Here is a 21,821-nt window from a genome sequence, read left to right on the forward strand (position 1 = left end):
AATAGCAGCTGATTGTGCCTTTTGCCAGCTCTAGACGACATATTTGAATGCCAATAGAAAAATGTGTGATATATATATAAAAATATTACGTCAATAACGTCAACGGTAGTGTTGGATTTTGGGAGTCTAAGGGTGTATTTGGGGGCCCACTTGCAATATCCTCACTGTCCACCAGTGTGCTCCAGCCCACAGGTTTGGAATTGATGCCATTCATGTGCATACTGTACATGTTTCATATGGCTATAGATCCCCGGCCTAACCTAACCCGATCAATGTTAGCGCCATGTAGCTATACACGAGAGACAGATGCCCTAGCAGCCATTGCTGTGCTAGTATCATGTTTACAGCAATCTGAGAACCCATCGTCAAAAATTGAAGGAAAAACTGCGCCCTCTTTTCCTTTGAATTTGCCGTCAGTCAACAGTCAAGAATGCGGGACAGTGGTGCAGCTCAGGCGGTCTGCCACACGGACCACAGCGTGCCCAGTGTGATGGTGTAGGCCACCATGGCCACCAGGTACACCCGGAACAGCAGCACGTCCAGCACGTAGCCCACCTGCAGCCACTCCTTGGCGATCTCGTTGCACTTGTCCCTCTTCTCCAGGAAGTGGCGTATGGTGGTCACCTCCTGCAAGATGTTGTCCATGACGGGCAGCGTGGGGTCCCGGGACGGGGCCAGGCCCAGCAGCCCTCCTTCTCTCTCGCTGTGGAGGCTGGCCCCTCCTCTGCCCCCCAGCTCACATGTGTGATGGTGAGAGCACGGAGCTGTGGTGTGAACCATGGCAATGCAAAGGTTAGAATAGTTTTGAAGTTTTCATTTTTGTTTAGTTTTAGTTTGTTCTTCTATGTTTAATTAATTGTTTTTTAGAGCGGATTTGCTAGTTTTGATTGGTTTTTATGTTTTAAAATGCTATTTAGTTTTAGTTATAGTTTATATTCGTTTTGGTGTTAGTTTTAGTTTTTTTATACTTTGGGTTACTTCTTGTCATGTGCCAGATTGAATAGGTAAGTATTGTGTAATAAAAACGTAACAAAATATAGCATTTCAAAATGTATTCAGTTACAGATGAAGTTGGCGGCAACCATGCAAAACGAAAACTAAGGGCATTTTGTCTATAATTTCAGTTCGTTTTATAAACACACAATACGGTTTCACTTACTGTAGTTATCGTTTTATTGTAGTTTTATTGTAGTTTTTATTTAGTTAATTTTTTATAATCTTTTCATTATTTCGTTAGCAATGACAGGCAAACTTGCATATATTTGGTGTGACATTTTACCCTGTTATTGTAGCTTGTTTGTTTAATATTATATTGTTAGCAGAGTTAACATCTCACTGCACATACTTGTATGAGTGAGTGACTAATAAAACCTCTTGAAAACTTGAATCAATTCTGAGTCTCCAAAAGAAAATACCGTAATAACCTGTCCATTTTCCACACTCTTCTCTCCAATAACCCGTTCCGAATGCCATCAATGCATTGAAAGGGACAAAATCACGTTTAATCAGAGCATTGAATGCTCTCAGTAGCCGTTCTACTGACCTACTGTACCAACTTAAGATCTTCAGTAGGCTGCGTTCTGTGCGGTTGATCACGTCTACTGTTTTAACAGCGACAACGCGTGTTAACTGACTCATCATCCTCCTTCGAGTGCCCTCGAGATCTGCGACACAAGCTGCTTCCACTGGTTTCTGGTATGTGGGCTCGAATATAAAGCCTCAGGGAGCTGAACGCCCCTGCCTTACATAGTTCCACTGGTTTCTGGTATGTGGGCTCGAATATAAAGCCTCAGGGAGCTGAACGCCCCTGCCTTACATAGTTCCACTGGTCTCTGGTATGTGGGCTCGAATATAAAGCCTCAGGGAGCTGAACGCCCCTGCCTTACATAGTTCCACTGGTCTCTGGTATGTGGGCTCGAATATAAAGCCTCAGGGAGCTGAACGCCCCTGCCTTACATAGTTCCACTGGTCTCTGGTATGTGGGCTCGAATATAAAGCCTCAGGGAGCTGAACGCCCCTGCCTTACATAGTTCCACTGGTCTCTGGTATGTGGGCTCGAATATAAAGCCTCAGGGAGCTGAACGCCCCTGCCTTACATAGTTCCACTGGTCTCTGGTATGTGGGCTCGAATATAAAGCCTCAGGGAGCTGAACGCCCCTGCCTTACATAGTTCCACTGGTCTCTGGTATGTGGGCTCGAATATAAAGCCTCAGGGAGCTGAACGCCCCTGCCTTACATAGTTCCACTGGTCTCTGGTATGTGGGCTCGAATATAAAGCCTCAGGGAGCTGAACGCCCCTGCCTTACATAGTTCCGTGTCACCCTTGGGCAAGGTGTGGCACCCGTATGCCTCCCCCATCAGGGTCACGAGACTACTGCCTTGTAGTGAGGCCCTGCAAGGTCAAAGGCTAAGGGACCTCCCATGAATAGAAAAGGGTGTCTGAAGAAGTTGCGCTCTCAGTACACATTTAGCAAACGACAAGATCTTGAAGACACAATCTGATTGCACCAGGGTTAACTGACTACGTGGCCGGTTAAGACTGATATGAGGTTAGGGGACTTAGAGAGGGTTAGAGAGTTACAATTTAGAATTTCTCGGAAACGTCACAATATAACGTTTAGCGCTGGAGACGGTTGCGGTAGCATTCAATGCTCTGATTAATTTACCTGGCCCAAAATTGTTGTCTTTGTAGCGCTCAAGGTCAGAGGAGTCGGAGGACAGCATGGAGCACAGACGGTGCTTCTTGTGGATGCAGAAGAGGATGGGGGCTCTCTCCAGCACCAGGTGCTTGACCCATTGGGGCACGGGGGGCTGCAGGTCCTGCTTGTGCACCAGGCGCACGATCAGAACCGTTTCTGTCAGGCTGATGACCAGGAGAGCCATGCACACCACAAAGTACACACCTATAGGAAAGGAGAGTTATAGGAGTCGCATCATTATGGGGTCCGCCAGGGGTCTGTTGAGGGCGTCCCAGGGGAACCCCAAGTAAATTGATTGATAGCTAGGAACAAAATGGACACTTACGGTTTGGTTCATTTGGTTCCATTTGTAAGAGTTAAATTACCACTGAGGATTGTATAATGTAGTTTTTAGTCCCAGATATACAGTATATAAATATCAAGGGTTGGTCACTGCTCACAGGGAATAAAGACAAAGTTTTACAACAACAACAAAGTAATGCCTAAGCTAAGTTCAAGCTATATATCATTAAAAAAAAACATAAACATTTAGTTTGGTTGCATAGATAAAAATAAAATAAAACAAATCAGCAAAACTGTTTCTGCAGGCATTTTAACCCATTACACCTGAAGCCGATTCTAAAAACGCCTTCAAACCTAACCTAAGGTTTCTGAAACCTTCAAATTCTTATGCAAAATTTAAATAATAATAATTATGTTTCAAGACCCTCAATATAGATGCAAACCGACGAGCATGCAGCCTGATATATAATGTGGTCGTATGACTATGTCACATGCTGAAAATTGCAGAACCACACAAGCTCAGTGAGCTTGTGTAGATCTGCTATTGTATTTTCGCCACACTCCGCGCGGCGGGTTCTAAATGAAGCGTGTAGCATGATGCATCTCATGGCCACACCTATCAGTGGGGTTCCGATGGCCGTGGCGGGCAGTGTGTCGGACACGATGATGAGGAAGACGGAGTAGCCCAGCAGGAGTGTGATCTTGAAGGACACCCTCTCTCCGCTGTCGGGAGGCAGATAGAAGCCCACCACATCCATCACCATCAGGAAGATGCTGGGCAGCAGCAGGTTCACAGTGTAGAACAGAGGCCTCCGTCGGATCACCACCTATACAAGTTGCAGTTGTATTGACAGAAGATATTTAGTTTTTGGTTATGCCTTTATTGATAGATACAGCAGTCTGACAGGAAATGGTGAGAAAGAGATGGGGAATGACACGCAGCAAAGGCTGTTGGGATCGGGAGTTGAACCTGCGACACGCTGTCAGGCAGCACCAGCAGCCTAGGTGCCCATAGACGGCTATACGCCAGCCGTCCGGACCCGGGCCAGTTTTTGATTACTTTTTTTTTGTTCCTTTTTGGCTATTTTTCTGTTCTTTTCCTGTAGCCTATAAATGTTAAGGCATACTTTATTATTCCCTTAGGGGATATTTGTCCTCTGCATTTAACCCATCCTTAACTACTTTAGGAGCAGCCAGTGCAGCGCTCAGGGAACAACTCCAGTTGTAATGGCAGTACCTTGGTCAAGGACACTAGCAGGAGTATGTACTTAATATGCATGTCTTTTGGTTTTGGAGAAAACCAGAAGTACCCAGAGGAAACACAACTGAACACGCAAACTCCACTCAAAAAGGCCACCTCCACCAGGGATGGAACCCAGGACCTTCTTCCTGTGAGGCAACAGTGCTAAACGTTGTGCCACCATGCTGTCCCTATAGCCATTACTTTTTCAGAAAATGGGGAGCGAAAGAAATACGTCTTTGTGAAGTTTACCAAAACTAACGCTAAAGAAAGAGACGTCCTTGAAATGTTGTAATTGTAGACAGTACACATACAAAATAATGTGTTGTGGGTGCCTGATTGTTTTGGAAGTTGGAACCAATGAGTTGGAACCAAGATCATTTGGTTAGAGTTTTGGTCAGATGTACAATATGGTTCGAAAGTTTAAGAAAATTAAGTCCAGGCATCGCAAAATACCTCACCCAATTCACCCAAGTCTTCCATTACAAAATGTTGTGTTCATAGGCTGTTGGTCATGTATAACGTCTGATCTTGTCTTTGCTCAACATAAGCCGTAGACGTGGGTTCATTTTTAATTGAATCTTGTATCCCTTTCCCTCTACAATTTTCATACATTGCTGTAAGAAGTCCTTTCTCACAGCAAAGTATGAAAATTGTAGAATTCCCTTCCAAATGTTTCTGAACAGAGAAATGTATATCTTGGCCGTCATAATCGCAAACAGAAAACATTTGATAAATTGTACACATAGTGTTTCTTTCTTTATTTTTGTTCTTGTAATGCACACGATGTACTTACATGGAACTTCATCTCTGCATAGGAGTCTACGTTGTCCAGGCTGAAGGACTTGTATTTGGACAGAATGTGGAGGAGCTCCCACTCCCCCTGGTTCATGAACAGACTCTTGTCTTCACTGAGTTCTTCAGGGCTTCTCATCAGGGTGATGTTGATGTCATTAACTACATGTTGAAGGCATCACCATTATGTTGTTTTTAATTTGAAAGATATCTATCTATCTATCTATCTATCTATCTGCTGTATCTATCTATCTAGTATGGAGCATATTTTTTAATATAACAACGAAGTATAATACAGGGTTATTAATAGACTTTTGATTGACTACCGTATTTTCCTGATTAACCAAAATTAATCAGGAAAATAGTCATATCAATAATCATTCAAAAGTCTATTAATAACCCTGTATTATACTTCGTTGTTTCACATTGGTGGCCTACAGAAATAGTGAAAATGGCCAATCTGCAAGCCCTAAGCTTGAAATGATCATGAGATATTATCTGAGTATTATCGTACAGGACCGTGCAATTGCATATGGCGTATCGGCCTTGCAATGAAGCAACATATCAGTGGTTTGCAGAAGCGTATAATGTTAACGTTTCTTCTCTGTCGTTTGAATTGAAATGTGAATACGTTTCATAATTATTATTGGATACTTTGTCAGTGGTTATTGTGCAGTGTTGATTTACAAACTTGCCAGCATTCCATTCCATGGGAAGAATCATTACTGTAGCCATTTCTATTCTTACAACACGAACGATTAAATACATTTGAGCAGGGACTTTAGTTTACATATACAGTAGTGTTGGAGGCAGACTATTCTCAAACATAATTATAGCATGTACACTTTTATTTAATTGTTTTTAATAGTGAAATTGTTTATCTTACTGGTGTGGAGCCAGCTCTGGAAGGTGAGGCTACACTTCTGAACGTCAAAGGGGAAGTTGTAGATGTTTAGAGTGCAGGCAGTCACCACTTGGATGGGTTTGTAATTGCGCACCAGTCCGTCATGTGTCACATACACATAGGGGATGTCGGGAGACTTCCCAACATCTACACTGCAGAAAGAATGAGAGGAATCACAACACCAATAATTGGAAGAATAAAACTAAAATTAAAAAGGGGGAGAAAAACAAATCCTATGGGGGTCCCTGGGCAGCAAATACATTTCTGATGGGGTTCCGCAGAATAATGCATATCTCTGCTGTCGGGAAGAAACCACCTAACTCCAAAAATATAACATTTTCAGGAAATGAAGAAAACCATATATTTTGAAAACAAAGCAATACTGCCTCATCAATGTTGGTGTTATGACAATTACTTGCATGAGCGGGGGAGAGGTGGTGGAGTTAGTTGTTTTAGCAGACAGTTTGAGGGTCCAAGAGGTTTTGTCCAAAGCACTTTTTATTACTTTTCATTGATTCAATATTGTTTTAACCAACACACAGACATAAAGGGTCTCAAAAATGGAGTTAGGTGGTTTCCTCCCGACAGCAACGATACCAATTTGGGGGTTCTGGCCATGAGAATGTTTGAGGACCACAGGTCTTAGATACTGTAGCATTGATGCAAGATCAACGCTTAACAAGAACAATGATGTTCTGTACTTACAACTCATTGATGAGGATGTCAGGGACCCATACGTTAGCGGTGGGTATAGACACCTGTTTGACCTCGTCAAAGTCCTCTGGGTTCCACACCAGGAACTCGTCAGTCCATGCCTGACATGTTCGCAAGAATCAGCGAAAGGTGAGCAGTATAGCAGTTGGAAATTCACCATAATTATACAGTTCAGGCAGCAGTTACGAGTGCACCATGTAATTATTTGGTGAAATTGTGACATGTTATTGATCCTACCTGTCTGTACCATATATAGGTTGTCAGCACCTGGTTCTTTTCATCCTGTATAGTGGTAAACGAGGACATAATTAACACTTCTGTGAGCGTGAGCGCACACATGCACACACAAATGCACTCACACACATGCAAGCACGCACACAATCGCATACAATACATACACACACGTCTGTGTGTATGTATCGTCTGTGTGTATTGTTTTGTGTATGTATTGACCGTCACACATGGTTGTTTGTGGATGTGTCAATACAGTACACTTAGAACAGGAGTGTGTTTATATTACCGTAATATTATTTCAATAGAGGAATAACTGGGATAATTGGGTATATTGCATGAATATAGTTATTACTACAAAGGTAAAGAATTGGAAGTTGGAACAAAAATAATATATTGTATTTGTCATTTGTCATCCAAGTACTTAAGTTTTAGTTATTTTACTTTACTGGAGTATTTTCAGTATATACTACATTCCATCTACAAGCTCTACAAACTCATTATATTATAGGGTACTAGGGTACTTTCTACTTTTGGTAGCCTATTGTAAGTACATTTTCACACCAATACCTATATACTTTTATTCAAGTAAATTTAGAATTTTGACTTAATAAATATACCCCCACCCCCCAGTATATTTAACTTAACTTACCACATTGAGGATAGAGTAGACCATGAGATCTACAGTATAATAACTTACCACATTGAGGATAGAGTAGACCATGAGATCTACAGTATAATAACTTACCACATTGAGGATAGAGTAGACCATGAGATCTACAGTATAATAACTTACCACATTGAGGATAGAGTAGACCATGAGGTCTACAGTATAATAACTTACCACATTGAGGATAGAGTAGACCATGAGGTCTACAGTATAATAACTTACCACATTGAGGATAGAGTAGACCATGAGGTCTACAGTATAATAACTTACCACATTGAGGATAGAGTAGACCATGAGGTCTATTGCCACCATGGTGGACATGCGCCAGTCTCTCACAGGTCGAACTCCCTTCTTATAGCCGGCACTCAGAAACTCAGAGAGACGCACCAAGGTGGCGTTGCCAAACCGACCCGCGCTGCCGCCAAGTTTCTTCACTAGAATTAAAGACATTTATAGAAAAAGCATGTTATTAATTTTATAAACAATTTTAAAAAGCACTGGGGAAAATGCAGGTTAATAGAAACAAGTGTGACAGTAATTCCAGTTATGTGAAATTTATTGGATGCAACTTTCTGCATTTTTACATTTTAAAATACTGAAAATAGCTGATCTGCAAGCTCACTGTAATGTTATGACAACATTTAATTAGAACATTGTAGTGATTGGCTATGCTTTGCTTAATTACTGCATTGGATGCACCTGTAACGGCTCTACACTTTTTCTGCTCTAATGCTGCCACTATAGTGAACCTGCAGAAAGGTTGAATTAAAAGCACTGGTTGTCTTGTCTGACCATCACTGCAGTGAACAATTAATTCAAAAGGAGGAATAGCTCTGCTATTTTCACTATACTGTTCTGTGCGTTGAAACGTGGAGATATTTGGAGAGACAGCGAGATCTCGCCCCTCCTGGATATTAAGTTTGTACCTGTACAAGCTTGCAGTGCGCCTGGAAGCAGCAGGAACGCTAGCGCTGTCCATGGTGCTGAAGTCCTCATTGTGCAGTTTCTTTATTTTCCGGTTTATAGAATTTGAGCGCTTTGACCATGCAGCTGTAAAGATGACCGTGAACTTCCGAGTCCCGATATCCTCCTCACTCAGTAGCGTTTGCTCTGCTGTCACGGCACACTAATGTAGCTGAAAATATGTTAATGGCTGCATGGCCAGATGATCTGGCCCAGATCGAATGTCAAGAGGCAGTGTGGTCAATTGAAAGTCATATCGCATGCGTGCAGTGGTGGAAAGTATTAAGTACATTTACTTAAGTAGCCTACTGTACTCTAGTACAATTTTGAGGTATTTGTGTTTTATAGGCTACTTGAGTACTTCGAATTTCCAAAACTTTTACTACACTACAATTATTTGGAAACTCTTGTTACTATAGTTACTTTGTAGATTTTGATTATTATTACAGAACATACACCTCAGCCCTATATACATTTCAGCCATTTGAAAATAGCCGATCTACAAGCTCTTGAAAACTTGAAATGGGATATTCTGCATAATGACTACTTTCTACTTTTGGTACTTTAAGTAGCTACATTTTTGTCACGAGTGCAATTTTTAAGTGGAGATATCCATCACCTAGACTTACACAATAGGCAGTATTATCCCACAGGACCTTGTAAAAACCATGAACGTGTCTGTGTGCAGTGTGTGCATGGTTTCATGCACACACACACACACACACACACACACACACACACACACACACACACACACACACACACACACACACACACACACACACACACACACACACACACACACACACACACACACACACACACAAGTGGGGTACAAGGACCCTCAGGGTTCCTTGAGGAGGTTCAAAATGGACCTTTACAGGTCTGTAACTCTGACAGTTGACAAGAGGCATGATGCAGTATTACAGTAAAAACAATAAAAACTGTAGCCTCGACTGTCTGTCCCTGACTGTCTGTGTCTGATGAAAGCATCTGTGAGCAAGACTTACTCATGACGACGTAAGCTTGGCAAAGCATGTCAATTAAATGCTTCCAAAATATTTCCATTCAAAGGCACCAGGCATTACAGTTGTGTGTTGTTGACTGACATGCCGTGCTTATGAAAAATATGTATTTTTTCATTGAAAGCGGCATAAAGCAGGTACACAGTTATATTGACATAAAACTGCTGTGAGTTTACTGTCATTGTATTTCTTCAACAAAATATACACAACATTTGTCGTTTGGCTCATGTTGACAGAATAGCTGCAGCAGTGGACCAGCTGAATCTGTGTGATGTGCAGTTGGCTGCAACAAAAAGATTTGTATCTTTAATTAAATTAAAGAAATATTATGTTATCGTCAATTTGTGCCATGAAATTGGTTTAAAAATGCTGCCATGTGCACTTATCAGTTATATCTCATGCAGCAGATAACACATGGATGGACATGGACCATAAACAGCTATACTCTCATCTCTTCTATCTTAAGTCCTGCTCCACAATAACTGTTAATAAGATCCTCTGGAGGCCTGAACGCCTAGTGATGTAATGGAAATTGCATTAATATAGATCACGCTATACTGTAGACATTTAACGCGCCTCGGATTTATTTCAGTCAACGGGGAATAAACACACTTACAGACGATGAGCTTTAAATGGACATTTATTGATCTGTTGGATATGCATGGGTAGGCATGTGATATGAGGTTAAAACAATGTGGAATCATTTGCCCTCCATGGGGGTTGCTTTTGGTAAATATTTGCATTGACACTTCAGGGCACAAACATCTGGCTCTCCTGTCCAAATAGCATGACAATAACCTCTTGTTCTTGTCTAAAGCACTGGTTCCCAAACACTGGATCGGCACCCATTTGTGGGTCGGGGACACATTTTTGTGGGTCCCTTTATAATTTGTTTCCTACCTTTCAAACATTCAAACATTTTCATTAATTAAAAACAAAATTCAAAGATTATTTTCAGTAATTTCATCAAGAAAATCAAAGAAAATAAATTAGACAACAAAGCGACACGTTGTGAGCTTATAGATCTGCTATTTTCACTAGGTTTGGGTCCCGGGCAAAAATCTAATTTCCCTTTTAGGTCACAGGCTAAAACGTTTGGGAACCACTGGTGTAATGTAATGGGCCATGAGCAGCAGAATGCATTGGTGATTCTATTCTGCATCGCAAACCATACTTATGTCGGAGGGGGTGAGCAGAGCGAATGGCACCATTCCAGGAATGCATCACCCACTCTGCGACCATCACTTCACGCTACATCAGGCTTACTCCAATGCTAGTACACTGGTTCCCAAACAGTGGGTCGGGACCCATTTGTGGGCTGCAGAAACTTGTTTATGGGTCACTTTATTGTTTTGGTTTCCTACATTTCCGTTTTTAATATTATTATTAAAACAGTTTTTCAGTAATTTCAGGAAGAGAATTCCCTAAATTAGAAAACAACTGTTTTAGAAGTAGTATGAGCTTGTAGATGGTTATTTTCACTAGTTTGGGTCCCGGGCAAATGTTTAATTTCTCTTTTGGGTCACGGGCAAAAGAAAACACTAGACTAGTATACTGTTACTGTCAGGCAGAAACCTTCTACATTACAACTACCCCCCCCCCCCAAAGTATGCCCTACACTGCTTCCTATATGACAGTGGTGTACACAAATAGCCGATCTACAAGCTCGTGGCACGGAGCGTGGTGAGTTGTGACTAAATAACAACTACATTGGTTCCATTTAAACACTTTTTCTTTTTCTTCCACAGGATGTCCACAATAAATACTTTCTTTTAAACACTTAAACCCTATGTACTTCATCATTGAATAATGAAAATAGCCTACAGTATATACAAGGAACAGCTGTTATATAGTAATGGATATGTCGAGCAATGGTTTCTGACTATACGCAATAATAGCCTGTAGCCTTAAGTAAAAGGTGAATTGAGGTGCCCTTTTAAACAACAACATAAATCATAGACTGTATTTTGTTTTTTCTGAACTTAAGACCTAAGACCTCTTAAAAAACTTTATATATCATATATTGTGCTGTTTCCACTGATACAAAGTGTTGTTCTTTTCATGCCGTTTGCGATGTTGCCACTGCGGTCAGGCAGTGGTGTAAAGACTTTTAGACATTTTACATTTTGAAATGGGACATTCTGCACAATGAGAACTTTCACTTACGTACATTAAGTATAGGCGATGTCAACACTTGTACTTTCACTCAAGCACATTTCGAATTCTCGACGTTTACTTAACAGAGTATACTTCTACATTTGCAGTATTGACACGTTTTCTAAAGTAAAACATGTGAGTACAGTATATACTTTTTCCACCACTCCACTGGCGGTCGGTCAGGCAGAGCTCCAGCTGAGCCAGAGCAGCAGCAGGGTACAGACGTACACCCCGAGAATGAGCAGGTAGACCCGGAACAGGAGGAGGTCCAGCCTGCTGCAGAGGGCCAGCCAGTCGGACTGGTAGGAGTCCTGGCTCTCGTCCTGGCAGAGGGAGAGGCGCAGGGACACCAGCTCCTGATGGAGCGAATCCAGGCGGCTGCAGGGACCGTCTGGCAGCTCGCTCGTCAGGGACAACAGGTCCTCCCTCGGCGGCGGAAGGTCAAACTCATAACCTTTGGAGACGAAGAGGATAAAAGCACGGATTAAAGTTGTCAGTCGCCAAGAAAGACTGATTTCACTCATTTGGATTCCATAGAAGTCAGTATGTCTTCTATAGAAGTGTGTCCTGCACCAGAAATAGGCCATCTACAAGCTTACAACGTTGTAAGCTTACGTTGTAAGCTAGATATAGCCTATAGCCTATCATTCGTTTTTTCAGCCTTCCAAGAAAACCCTAATGATCTCAGATAATGCCTCAATCTGCAGTTTTTTCAACTGGTTCGCTATATGGCTACCAAAACATCATACTTTTACATATTAAGTGTGTGGGACACACAGCGCTAGTGTGTGGTGGCTCCTTTCACGCTGTTTCACAAATTACATATTAGGACTTCAGTCGTGAGATGTTATTTTGCTTTAATCCATGGGATATATAGGGAAGCTCATTTGATGATTGTGCACATACGTACACTACAATCTGCAGCGTAGGTGGCATTTTGGCAGAAACGTGACTGTGTGAACCGCAAACAAAAACTGATTTCTTTACAAAAATGTAATACTCTGTGTATATCGGCAGAAAGGTCTTCAAATTGAATCAGTTATTTGAAGCTGATTAACCGCTTCCAGTCCACCTCGTGTGACTCGTGCCCATATTTTGGGCATGTCTTTATTATAGGATAAAGGATTAACTGGAGCTAAGCTATCAATCAGTGAATCAGTGTCTCCTCACCCGCAGACTGGGTGATGTCGTCCAGGGTTCTAGTGGACGTGAAGGCGCTCTGCGTGAAGCTGTGGCTGAGGGAGCCGTACTTGTCCAGCAGGTACGCAGACACGGACAGCTGCTGCACCTCCTTCTCACTGTGGTGCAGCAGCTTCACCACCACGATGGACTTGGCCAGGCTCAGCATCAGCAGAGCCATGCACATGGCAAAGAACACACCTGGAGCATGGCAAACACCACACACGCACGCACACGCGCACACGCACATACACAAAAGCAGTGGTGATATTTCTTATTTTGCTTAAGGGGACAAAGGGAACAATACCACAATGTGGAAATACTCTGTTACACTTACAAGTGAAAAGTCCTGCATCAAAACTGTTACTTGAGTAAAAGTACAAAGTATTGGCATCAAAGTACACTTTAAGCAAACAATTTAATCTAAGCTTGACACCAGAACTACCAGTATATGTGTTGATGATTTCCTGTATCTTATTGTATGTCTTTAAATAAATGTCTTGATGAATTGGAAACAGTATGACCACAATAGCCCTTAAGGCTTTTTATCTTATCCATTTGCAAACATGTTTTCAAACCGCCCATGTAGATACATTATCAGTGAAGCAAGTGGATTTATTTACTGGGCATATTTTCAGAACCATTATAATACAAAACTCCATTATGCAAACTGAATGAAAATGGACATATTTGGTGATAAGAAAAATACACCTTTTCTTTCCTTGGGGAACACGGTGCCACTCCACTTTCAAGAGATGTATATTGTGTTTTCCTTTCACTTTCAAGGCCATGTACGTAACAGGCCAGTGAGGCCACAAGGTTTGAGAGACTATTACAGTTTCCATGCCAAAACTTTTTGCTGTGCTTAACGCTGCTATCAGACATATTTAAAATGATACAATACACCAGGAAAAACTACAGCTTTGGAGATAATAAATAAAGCAACGCTTTAAAATATTCCACACCTCAAAAATGTATGACTGAGTGGATTTCAACCTTTTTCATATCACCCATCATTTATTCTGCATTTGAGCCACGGACCACCATGAGACCTCATCAGACCCCAAATTAAATTAAATTATTTGTCATTTCATAAATTGCAGAATTCCATATACTGAATTGATTTTGGCTACCAATGACCATAGATAACAGGCAAACGTTGATCAAAATAGCAATTCTTCTATATTCTCTAATTATGTAGACATCTTTTAAATTAAGCAATGCAGATGTTTAACAATAACTCTTGAGAGCGTAAAATGAAACCAAATGAACCCGGGGCCGTAAGCCCATTTGGTTTCATTTTAGGCTCTCAGAGATAATTAAGGGTCCATTTGGTTACCAACTCTTCACCGGACCACTGGTTGAAAACTACTGGTCTATTGTGTTCATTAGCTCTGGTCCATAGCCTTCTTCTGCTTCCATTCTAACCTGCATACATATACAGTATACTGCAGGTCAGAATCGAAGCAGAAGAAGGCTATGGACCAGAGCTATGTGTTCATATAACATATATAATTGGCCGTTTGTGTGTTTAATTTCTGTCTTTTACCAATGTGGAGCCCTACATGTAGGTGTAACAGAGTTTAGTGGGTTCCACTTGCTCCATCAGTAATGACATTTCTTATTGGTTAGTGGGCGGCACCCATTGAATAACACTGGTGTCCACGTTTAGAGTGGTGTCAGTCTAACATGAGACATGCTCATGGTAAGATGTGTTCCTCAGCACAATGCACATATATTTTCAACAAGATTCTGTATGTTTACTGTGATACTGTGATGAATATTAGTTGTTCTAAACATGCTAAATGTACCAACATGAAGTGGCGATGTTTTGTACATGTTTTCAATTAATTATTTTAATTCTATTATAGACGTGCTGAGGATTGGGTGTGTTACACAGACAGAAACTGACCAGATACGTCTGTGTATTTACCAGGTACATTGTGTTGTTATTTCTTTGAAATTGTATGTTTATTGAGTGGTGTCAGTCTAACATGAGACATGCCCATGACGTGCTGAGGATTGGGTGTGTTACACAGACAGAAACTGACCAGATACGTCTGTGTATTTACCAGATTAAACTGTCAGAGACAAAGTCGTCCGGAACTTCATTATTCCACAACACAACGCAGATCACACGTTACATAGGTGATAGACAAAAAAATCCCATATCTGCTGGGCGAAGTACAACAATGTGCAAACACAGCAGCAAGATTTGTGAGTTGCTGTGGTAGGAGAAGGATATCAAATGGAACACAACCACCCTAAAGACTAAGCATTGTGTATATTCCTGCACTATACCTGCATCGAGTGACCTGGGTACATAGAATTTGATCTATTGAAGATTCTGACCTTCAAATGTACATAATTTTTGTATTGATTGTATTGCTGTATTGTTGTATTGTTCTTTCTGCTTTGGCAATGTAAACGTATGTTTTCTCATGCCAATAAAGCCCTTTGAATTGAATTGATAGGCCTACTCCTACTGTACCTATGATTGGAGTTCTAACGGCGACAGCGGGCATCTCATCCATGAGGTTGACTCTGAAGACGGTGTAGCCCAGCAGGATGGTGATCTTAAAGGCGATACGCATGCCGCCGTCCGCAGGCAGGTAGAAGCTCATCACGTCCGCCACCATGAGGAACAGGCTGGGCAGCAGCAGACCCACCACGTACAGCAGGGGGCGCCGTCGGATCAGCACCTGAAGCACATGCAACAGAGAGGTGGGGAGGCAATCATTATTGACATGTTATTTTTATAACCACTTAAACTCTATAGGCCTAGTGTACAAAACCCGCCACTCTTTGACTGAGGTTGGGATGGAGTGGGATCATTGGTGGCAGGTAGGCCTACCCCCTCATCTTCGCAATACCGATAAGCATATTTACAACACGTTTAGATGCCACTGGAACTATTTGTATTAAAACCAAGGTCAAAGCCAAAGTTGATGCATTATAGTAAGTTTGCTCTTTTCGAACTTTGAGTACCGGTATTTGTTTTCTTTGAGTTGTTTTTATATGCCTACTATTTGCACTACTGTACTGATTGTTACTGTGTTTCTTTTTCATGATAGGGGACCATGATATGACCATGATACAGACATGATACAGACATGATACAGACATGATACAGACATGATACTGACATACTTACCATGATACTGACATACTTACCATGATACTGACATGATACTGACCATGATACTGACATGATACAGACATGATACTGACATGATACAGACATGATACAGACATGATACTGACATGATACTGACATGATACTGACATGATACTGACATGATACTGACATGATACTGACATGATACTGACATGATACAGACATGATACAGACATGATACAGACATGATACAGACATGATACTGACATACTTACCATGATACTGACATGATACAGACATGATACTGACATGATACAGACATGATACAGACATGATACAGACATGATACTGACATACTTACCATGATACAGACATGATACAGACATGATACTGACATGATACAGACATGATACTGACATGATACAGACATGATACAGACATGATACTGACATACTTACCATGATACTGACATGATACAGACATGATACAGACATGATACAGACATGATACAGACATGATACAGACATGATACAGACATGATACTGACATACTTACCATGATACTGACATGATACTGACCATGATACTGACCATGATACTGACATGATACTGACCATGATACTGACCATGATACTGACCATGATACTGACATGATACTGACCATGATACTGACCATGATACTGACATGATACTGACCATGATACTGACCATGATACTGACATGATACTGACCATGATACAGACATGATACTGACATACTTACCATGATACTGACATGATACTGACCATGATACTGACCATGATACTGACATGATACTGACCATGATACTGACCATGATACTGACATGATACTGACCATGATACTGACCATGATACTGACCATGATACAGACATGATACTGACCATGATACTGACCATGATACTGACCATGATACTGACATGATACTGACCATGATACTGACATGATACTGACCATGATACTGACCATGATACTGACATGATACTGACCATGATACTGACCATGATACTGACCATGATACAGACATGATACTGACCATGATACTGACCATGATACAGACATGATACTGACCATGATACTGACCATGATACTGACCATGATACAGACATGATACAGACATGATACTGACCATGATACTAACATGATACAGACATGATACTGACATACTGACCATGATACTGACATACTGACCATGATACTGACATACTGACCAAGATACTGACCATGATACTAACATGATACTGACCATGATACTGCCATACTGACCATGATACTGACATACTGGCCATGATACTGGCCAAGATACTGACCATGATACTGACATACTGACCATGATATTAAAATTATACTGACCATGATATTGACATGCTACTGACCATGATACTGACATGATACTGACCATGATACTGATATGATACTGACCATGATACTGACATGATACTGACCATGATACTGACATAAATTTAATTTAAAGAGGGGAATGCAAGCTCTCTCTTTCTTTACTGTAGCTGAAATATTTACCTTCTTCAACTTAACCACCATCATACTGTAAGAGCAGCTCTGTGAATCATAAGTAGTCCCGGGTTGGGGTCTGGGGACCTCCAGTGGACCTTGAAGGGGTTCCAGTGAGTCCACAGCTAAATGTGTTAATCAAGCCCCAAAATCTCTTTAATACTCATCTTTCGGCTATTCGACAATAGTGAAGATTTTTGAAAATGTTGAATAATTTTGCATTAAAATGTTTGAGAACAGGCAACCCTAAAAATAAAGTCTATCTTTCAGCTGAATAAACAGCAGCCAAGCCATCTCTCTGAAGACACCAACCCCCCACCCCACACTACCCCGCACGCACATACGCGCACACACACACACACAGCACACACAGTCACACACACATGCGTGCACTCCCTCTCTCTCTCTCTCTCCACCTGCAATGGGCTGGGAGCCCATTTTCCTCGGGCACTAACAAGAACTCCATTGATCAGGCAACCACTGAGACAGTCTCATTATTGCTCTTCTATCTCCCTGTCACTGCCTCTCTCCTCTCTCTTTTACATGCCACAAACAACCTTTAGCCTCATCTTTTAGCATTTACCCTGCGCACTATAGCCCCGATCCATGAAGGTCCAAGGCAGCCAATTGCTTTATGGCACAGCATGGGGGAGTGAACCCCCATGGATGGTCACAGCTTAAAATTCTCTGTCAATAAAGTAACCGCAGCTCAGGCAGCTGTCACTTGTTGCAGTTACAGGGGCTCACTGGGATGGGGGGTAGTTTACATAATGGTTCTTAACCTGTGGGGGGGGGGGGATATGACAGTGAAGTGACAATTTAAGGAACTGTAAGACCAATGGCTCTGCAGGGCTTACTTACTTAAGACCTATTTAATATCTCTCAACAAAACAAAAAGAAAGAAAGAGAAGACAAAGACCATTACTGCATCAAAAGTAATCAACAAACCATAGCCTACCCTACTTTAAAAACTGGTCGAACATTGGTCAAATTGTCAAATATTGTAAAGATTGACGATTTACACAACGGCTTGCAACGAGCCCTTGTGAGCTTGTACATTCGGCTATTTTCATATATTATTTATCTGTGGAACGGAGTAAAACTATAAATTGACTCGAAGTGCTTGTCAGGGTGGGGGGGTCCAATATGATCATTTTGGGGGTCACGGTCTGAAAAGGTTGAGAACCACTGGCTTATAGCACTACACCTCAGCTGGAAAAAAGGGGGGAGAGAGAGAGAGAGAGAGAGAGAGAAAGAGAGAGAGATAGAGATGATTTAGAGATCATCACACACACACACACACACACACACACACCACTCAGTTGAAATGCTCCCTGCGGTGTGTTTATGTCATAATATGCAAGTCAGCCTGGATATACAATAGACTGACTCAGCAACAGCTGAGAAGACATTTCCATAGCTGCCATGTTGACACAGATAGTTTAACCTTACTTCCTACTGTAGTTCCTACTCACAGGTGTTTACCAGTGATGTTACTAATTAAGGCTCTTTCCTGTGAGCCATCATGAACAATAGCAGCACCCTGACTCCGTTTGACATGAATGCAACACAACCTTAAATAGTGTGTCATCGGTAACAACATATTTTTATGAAGTAACATTACACGACTATTTGTGTCGGTGTGGCTGACGTGAAAGATGTCTATCCAGTGAGGCAATGAGAGTCCTTCTACAGTCCTTGGCCAAACCTAAACCATGATGTAACAATATTCATCATTATATCGAGAGTTATATGGACATTTTCTCCAGGTGTCCACTGCCCACGTCAAGTCTCACTAAACATATTGGATGCGACATGCATTGTTTTTTTCCTTAATTCTTCTTAAAATCTGTTATTTACAGATGAGAGACAGATGAGGAAGTACAGATTAGGCCACTGGTTCTCAATGTGGGGTTAAGGGACCACCAGGGGTCCTGGAAGTTTTAGGCTACACCCTCAACACTTTTTCTGGATGGTACGGCAGGAATAGGCAGTGGTGTAAAGTAACTAACTACTGTAAGGACATTTACATAAGTACTGTCCTTAAGTACTTGACTTGTACTTTACTTGAGTATTTCCAATTTCCAATACTTTTACTTCTACTCCACTACATCTCAGAGACAAATATTGTACTTTTACTCCACTACATGTATTTGAAAACTTTAGTTACATAAATTGTAGATTTTGACCATGACTTCAGCCCTACATTTCGGACATTTTGAAAATAGCCGATCGACAATGGGTCGCGACTCGCGATGCGCTGCATTGTGAGCTTGAAGATCTGCTATTTTCAAAAGATTGTTATACATTTGAAAACCTGAGACGAGACATTCTGCATAGTGAGTACTTTCTACTTTTGCTACTTTACGTACATTTTCATGCCGATACTTTTGCACTTTTACTCAAGTACATTTCGAATTCTGAACTTTTACTTGTAATGGAGTAGTTCTACATTGCAGTATTGATATACTTTTACTTGTAATGGAGTAGTTCTACATTGCAGTATTGATATACTTTTACTTTTCCCACCACTGGGAATAGGTTCAGAATGAAATGGGTTTGCTACACACGTTGAACTGGATCTGAGCGTAGTCGATGTCTCCCTGGTGGAGGCGCCAGTAGCGAGACGGTAAGGATAACAGCTCCCACTCGCCGTCGTTCATAAACTCCCTCTTATCATTGGCGATGGTGTCCGCGCTCCTCCACAGAGCCAGGTCGATTTCACTCACTAATGGAGGAGGGATGGATGGGAAGGATGGAGGAGAAGAGAGAGAGACAGAGAGAGAGAGAGAGAGGTGCAGGCTTGAATATCTGATTGAGGCCTTTTGTAGACGACAGATCTCCATCCAAACACACACTATCTGTATGGATAAAACATTGTACTCTAATCGCGTTTTTAATGATCAGCAGTGGTTCTGAAAGTGGGTTCCGGGGAAATCCGGCCCCCAGTGGTCTGTTGAGGGGGTTCCATGCCCAGGGCGTCGCCTCCCAGTAAAATTAGTTAATAATGTATATATTTAACCTCTTCAACTTAGACTTTGGCTGTAAATCCCTGCCACCAAGGGCCCTATTTTTGTCAGTGCTATAAATCCCTAAACTCACAATTGGTTGATTTAGATCGTCCGCTAGTTGAACAATTTTTTTTTTTTTAGTAAAAATGGCAAAAAGGTTTAGGGATAAGGCGTTTAGCACTGATGAAAATAGGGCCCCAAATCTTCTCAGATGGGGTTCAGCAGCAAATACATAGGCTATATACATGTGGCTGTCCTGGACATGAAAAATGTGAATTTGAGAAACACTGATGTAGAGTTAAGACTTTAAAAGAGTTTAGCTTTAAAAAATAACCTCAAAATAAAAATGGAATCCATCTAAGGTAGGAAAGGAAATGTATTTAAACAATATCATCCACATCTAGCCTACTACCCTCATTCCACAAAAAGGTTAGAAGAGGACCTGAGTGCAGCCAGCTGCGGAAGGTGAGGGTGCAGTTCTGCTTGTCAAATGGGAAGGCGTACATCTCCAAGTTGCAGGCCAGCACCGCCTGGATGGGCCTGTAGTTCCTCACGGAGCCGGAGGAGTTGACGTAGACGTAAGGGATAGGAGGGGACTTCCCCTCGTCCACACTTGAAGACAGGGACAGATCAGAAAGTCAACAACAGAACATGACACTGGACAACAGGAATCAAATTGCTTCTTGTCCATGCAACTGTATGGGGCAATCTTAAAGTTACAATATAATATGTTCTAGAGTTAGACTAAACCTTAATAATAATAATATGTTAAAGCAGCATTTACAGCTCTTCTACCCCGGATTTGAACCTTGTTTCCTGAAGTACTGACATTGTTGCCATCGAGCCGGCCTGCTTGCTCAGGAGATACATTGAATCTTGACCATCAGGACAAACATTTATTCAGATCCTGTGAGACATGAATGACATCTAAATGTCTCTATAGAAGAGCAGGGAGACCAAATACAACCACCCCAGTTGTATAGCGGTATATTCTATTTACATATACAGATTGGAACAAATTACATTTTATTCATTAAAACGTTTAACTTTTACACTATTATCTAATATCTGATGACATGTTTTCTGACAGCAATCAAGGATTTCTTACAATTCGCTGACAATAACATCAGGTACCCAGATGGCATCAGATGACAGTGAGATTTCAGTGATTCCATCGAACTCCTCTGGGTCCCACACCAGGAACTCATCCGTCCAGATCTGAGAGGGAGAATATGTTGTAATTATTACCATTTCAGACTGATTTATACTTCAGTCGCATGGTCCCTATCCTAAACACGTCGCAA

The 21,821-nt window shown here is 41.4% G+C and overlaps 2 protein-coding genes across 2 annotated transcripts in view; both read right to left on the reverse strand.

The window, feature by feature from the left end:
• Positions 1 to 450: 450 nt before the first annotated feature.
• Positions 451 to 8,531, reverse strand: htr3a (5-hydroxytryptamine (serotonin) receptor 3A; the record flags this gene model as incomplete). The annotated part of the gene is made up of 9 exons (XM_083785461.1): positions 451 to 764; positions 2,667 to 2,903; positions 3,598 to 3,808; positions 5,018 to 5,178; positions 5,903 to 6,072; positions 6,626 to 6,735; positions 6,872 to 6,916; positions 7,806 to 7,969; positions 8,462 to 8,531. The coding sequence occupies 9 exons, from the start codon at positions 8,529 to 8,531 to the stop codon at positions 451 to 453; spliced, it is 1,482 nt and encodes a 493-aa protein (XP_083641587.1).
• A 3,328-nt stretch (positions 8,532 to 11,859) lies between these two features.
• The window catches only part of htr3b (5-hydroxytryptamine (serotonin) receptor 3B), a gene marked incomplete at both ends in the record, with an annotated part of 11,023 nt that continues 1,061 nt past the window's right edge, over positions 11,860 to 21,821 (reverse strand). Inside the window, 6 exons of the mRNA XM_083760166.1 lie at positions 11,860 to 12,134; positions 12,851 to 13,060; positions 15,351 to 15,561; positions 20,077 to 20,234; positions 20,960 to 21,129; positions 21,626 to 21,735. Of these exons, the coding sequence (XP_083616292.1) occupies positions 11,860 to 12,134; positions 12,851 to 13,060; positions 15,351 to 15,561; positions 20,077 to 20,234; positions 20,960 to 21,129; positions 21,626 to 21,735 (1,134 nt within the window). The remainder of the gene's footprint in view (positions 12,135 to 12,850; positions 13,061 to 15,350; positions 15,562 to 20,076; positions 20,235 to 20,959; positions 21,130 to 21,625; positions 21,736 to 21,821) is intronic.

Source organism: Protomyctophum parallelum (genome assembly GCF_964188405.1).
Source record: "Protomyctophum parallelum genome assembly, chromosome: 1".
Taxonomy (NCBI): domain Eukaryota; kingdom Metazoa; phylum Chordata; class Actinopteri; order Myctophiformes; family Myctophidae; genus Protomyctophum; species Protomyctophum parallelum.